General features: G+C 57.7%; 1 protein-coding gene across 1 annotated transcript; it reads left to right on the forward strand.

The window, feature by feature from the left end:
* The first annotated feature begins 1,189 nt into the window (after positions 1–1,189).
* Positions 1,190–3,082, forward strand: SIX6 (SIX homeobox 6). The gene is made up of 2 exons (XM_032623732.1): positions 1,190–1,839; positions 2,914–3,082. The coding sequence occupies exons 1-2, from the start codon at positions 1,268–1,270 to the stop codon at positions 3,080–3,082; spliced, it is 741 nt and encodes a 246-aa protein (XP_032479623.1). The 5' UTR covers positions 1,190–1,267.
* The last annotated feature ends 252 nt before the right edge of the window (positions 3,083–3,334 follow it).

The following is a 3,334-nucleotide window of genomic DNA, read 5'->3' on the forward strand; positions in this document are numbered from 1 at the left end:
CTATTGGTGTGGTTCCCCCTTCTCTATTTTACTTTTATTGAATTACTTTTGGGTCCAAAGGCCAAGGTTAGAGTTTCTATCCCCAGCTCAAGAGTTAAACATTCTAACACAGGGTATGGCAAAATTAGCCTGCAAGAAGAGCAAATCGATACTTCTTTAAAAAGGTCTTTGAAACAAGCTTTTAAGTTGCTGTCCTGACCTACCAGTGACTTCTCACTCTAGATGTGGCTATGCCGCACATTTGTTGAAGTCCATTAAACTGGGGAGAAAAAACTGAAAAGTATAAACTTGGGGTTTGCGGCGCCGCTTTTGTTGCAAGTGTTTTACTACATGGTCAGCACCTGTGTTATCAGGAATGAGAGTGTCCTAGCTCGTATTTTAAATGATATCAGGAGACTTTTGAACGTGATGGGGGTAGAGTCCAAACTGACCTCTTCTACAGATCCCGGGTCCTGTTCCTTCTGCTTCACATTCGATTCCTACTCGGCTGCTTTGGCAGCCGGCAAGGCATGCAGGGATGGGTGCTGGCAAGAAGAGAGGTGATCCACTTCCCCTCCCTCCCCATTCGTGCCCTCCCTCAAAGTTTTGTGTTTCGTTACAACTAAACTTGGTGAGTTCTCTTGGAGGATTTCGATTTGGCCCAGTCCTCTTTGTCCTCTGGAGGCCTCTTGACCCAGGCAGCGCCTCGCCCCAAAGTGGATTTCTGTAGCATCACTGCCTCTTTGGGGGGGGGGGCGCTGGGGCAGGGTTGCGGGGGAAGAGAGAGGAACGAGGCTGGGGGTGGTAGTGAAACGCTGCGGCTCTCGCCCGTCTTTTCCTCCTCCAAGTTCTGCAAAATACTAAATCTACGGGAGAACTGCGGGCGCTGTCGAGAGCGGGGAGGTGCTGAAATGGCCGGGGCGCTCCGGTCGCAGTCTTGATTGGCAGAGCTGGCCAGTGACTGACAGGGGGTCTCCATGGCGCCCGCGCCGCCAATCCGCCCACCCCAGTAGCGGCGCCCGCTAGCTGGCCTGCGTGCCCTAACGGAGCCGAGCCGAACCCGAGCTGCGGAGCCGGCACCTCCTCCAATCCCTTCCGCTCTCTCGCTCCCCGCGGTTGCGTCGCCGCCGCTGCCCCGGCCGTGCGTCCTGGTGGCCCCGAGCCGCGCGTCCTGGTGGCCCCGAGCCGCTCCCCCAAGGAGAGTCTGGCGCACCCGGCGGCGCCCGCGGGCATCTGCTGCGTGTCCCGCTGCGGACTCAGCGCCTCCGCTGCCGCCGGCACTGCCTCGATGTTCCAGCTGCCTATCTTGAATTTCAGTCCCCAGCAAGTGGCCGGGGTATGCGAGACTCTAGAGGAGAGCGGCGACGTGGAGCGCCTGGGTCGCTTCCTCTGGTCGCTGCCTGTGGCCCCTGCGGCCTGCGAGGCGCTCAACAAGAATGAATCCGTGCTGCGCGCGAGAGCCATCGTGGCCTTCCATGGTGGCAACTACCGCGAACTCTACCATATCCTGGAAAACCACAAGTTCACCAAGGAGTCACACGCCAAACTGCAGGCGCTGTGGCTCGAAGCGCATTACCAGGAGGCTGAGAAGCTGCGAGGACGGCCCTTGGGGCCAGTGGACAAGTACCGCGTGAGGAAGAAGTTCCCGCTGCCGCGCACCATCTGGGATGGCGAACAGAAGACACACTGCTTCAAGGAGCGCACGCGGCACCTGCTTCGGGAATGGTACCTGCAGGACCCATACCCTAACCCCAGCAAAAAGCGTGAGCTCGCCCAGGCAACCGGACTGACCCCTACGCAGGTGGGCAACTGGTTCAAAAACCGCCGACAAAGGGACCGGGCGGCTGCAGCCAAGAACAGGTCGGTACCTAAAGGCCTTCTCTGAGCCTTGAACTCACCAGGGAGGGAGAGGGTGACCGTACCCCCCGCGCCCTTACCCAAGGCCTGGAGACTTGGATTTCGTAGGAATTGGGATGGGATTGAGGTCTTCGGTTTTGAGCCCACTGCGTTCTGGGATCCTGGGTCGGGGTTTCCTTCCGGGCTTTTGGTTCCCCACCCTTTCTTTTTGGTTCTCGGCGCCTGGGGGTTGCTCCAGCAGCTGGTTCCAGTCACCAAACCAAGGCTACATTGAAAGGGAGAAGGAAAGAAAAATTAAAATCCCATAAGCAATTACAGACCCCAAGGCCCAAAGCTAATTCTTGTCAGCCCGGGCCCAGGCTCCTATTATTAAGTGAAGCCTGGCTTATTAGCAGTGTGGCAGTTTAGTGTTGTCATTTTTAAAGCCCAGATGCATCCTTCTCTAATGCTTTGAAATTTCTAACTTATGTCTGTAAGAAGTGGAAAGTCAAGTTCTACTCTTCCCACGTGTGGGCAGCCCTGTCTCAAAACGACAAACTAGTTGGCAGAGGTTTTTCATTCCCCAGCATGTGGCTTTCAATCAGCCAAATATTTTACCAAGAACCCAGACTTTTCTCCCAGGTCCAAAGCCTCTGTGGAACCGTCAGGCCGCCCTTTTTGCCGGCCTCGGGGGCACTCACACAGGCGTATGCCCTAGGCAGACGCAGGCTGGGAAAGGGGTCTCCTGTCCCAGAGCCTGACCTCTCCTTGTCACCCACACCTCATTTATCCTGAGAGCATTGTAAATCTCCCAAAGGTGACCAACACCAGGAACGACCTTGCGAGCACAGCATCCCAAAGATTGGGGAGATAGGGAGCCAAGAAAGGACTAAGAAGGAGGAGGGGGCAACCGCAGGGCTCCACAGAACAGCCGCCGCATGCCTCCTGCCCGGCCTCTGTTGCCTCGTCTTACCCGCTTTAACTGCCCGGGTCTGAGGGAGAGTCGCTGACTGCTGGGCTTAAGGGATGCGGACCGGGGGACGGGGGTACCGGCGGCTATGTTACACACAGTGACTCGTTTCCTTTCCTTCCCCGTAGGCTTCAGCAGCAGGTTCTGTCGCAGGGCCCCGGCCGGGCGCTAAGGGCCGAGGAAGAGGGCACGCCCGAGGTGCTGGGCACCGCCGCCAGCCCGGCCGCCAGCCTGTCCAGCAAGGCAGCCACTTCGGCCATCTCCATCACGTCCAGCGACAGCGAGTGCGACATCTGAGCTGCCTGCCCAGCACTCTCAGAAACAGAATTCGGTGTAAAAAACGAGACAAACAAAATGAAGGAGAGAGGAAGGACGAGAGACCAAGCAACCCAGCGCTTGCGAATCCAGGTGGCCAGGGACCCGCGGGCTCGGGTTGCCGTGTCCGCCCCGCGGCCTGACCCGTTCCACTGGCGCCCTCCGGCTGCTACCACAAGGGCCGCGGTGAGGCCAGACCCAGCTTCACGTTCTCCTTGCTTTGCTTTTTCCCAA

This window comes from Phocoena sinus, chromosome 2 (genome assembly GCF_008692025.1).
Source record: "Phocoena sinus isolate mPhoSin1 chromosome 2, mPhoSin1.pri, whole genome shotgun sequence".
NCBI classification, from domain to species: domain Eukaryota; kingdom Metazoa; phylum Chordata; class Mammalia; order Artiodactyla; family Phocoenidae; genus Phocoena; species Phocoena sinus.

What these genes read in the sequence shown, in the direction of transcription:
- SIX6 (XM_032623732.1), top strand. Translation starts at nt 1,268, where the DNA reads ATGTTCCAGCTGCCTATCTTGAATTTCAGTCCCCAGCAAGTGGCCGGG. An exon ending in GCGGCTGCAGCCAAGAACAG is followed by an intron (nt 1,840 to 2,913) that starts GTCGGTACCTAA and finishes CCTTCCCCGTAG; the next exon opens with GCTTCAGCAGCAGGTTCTGT.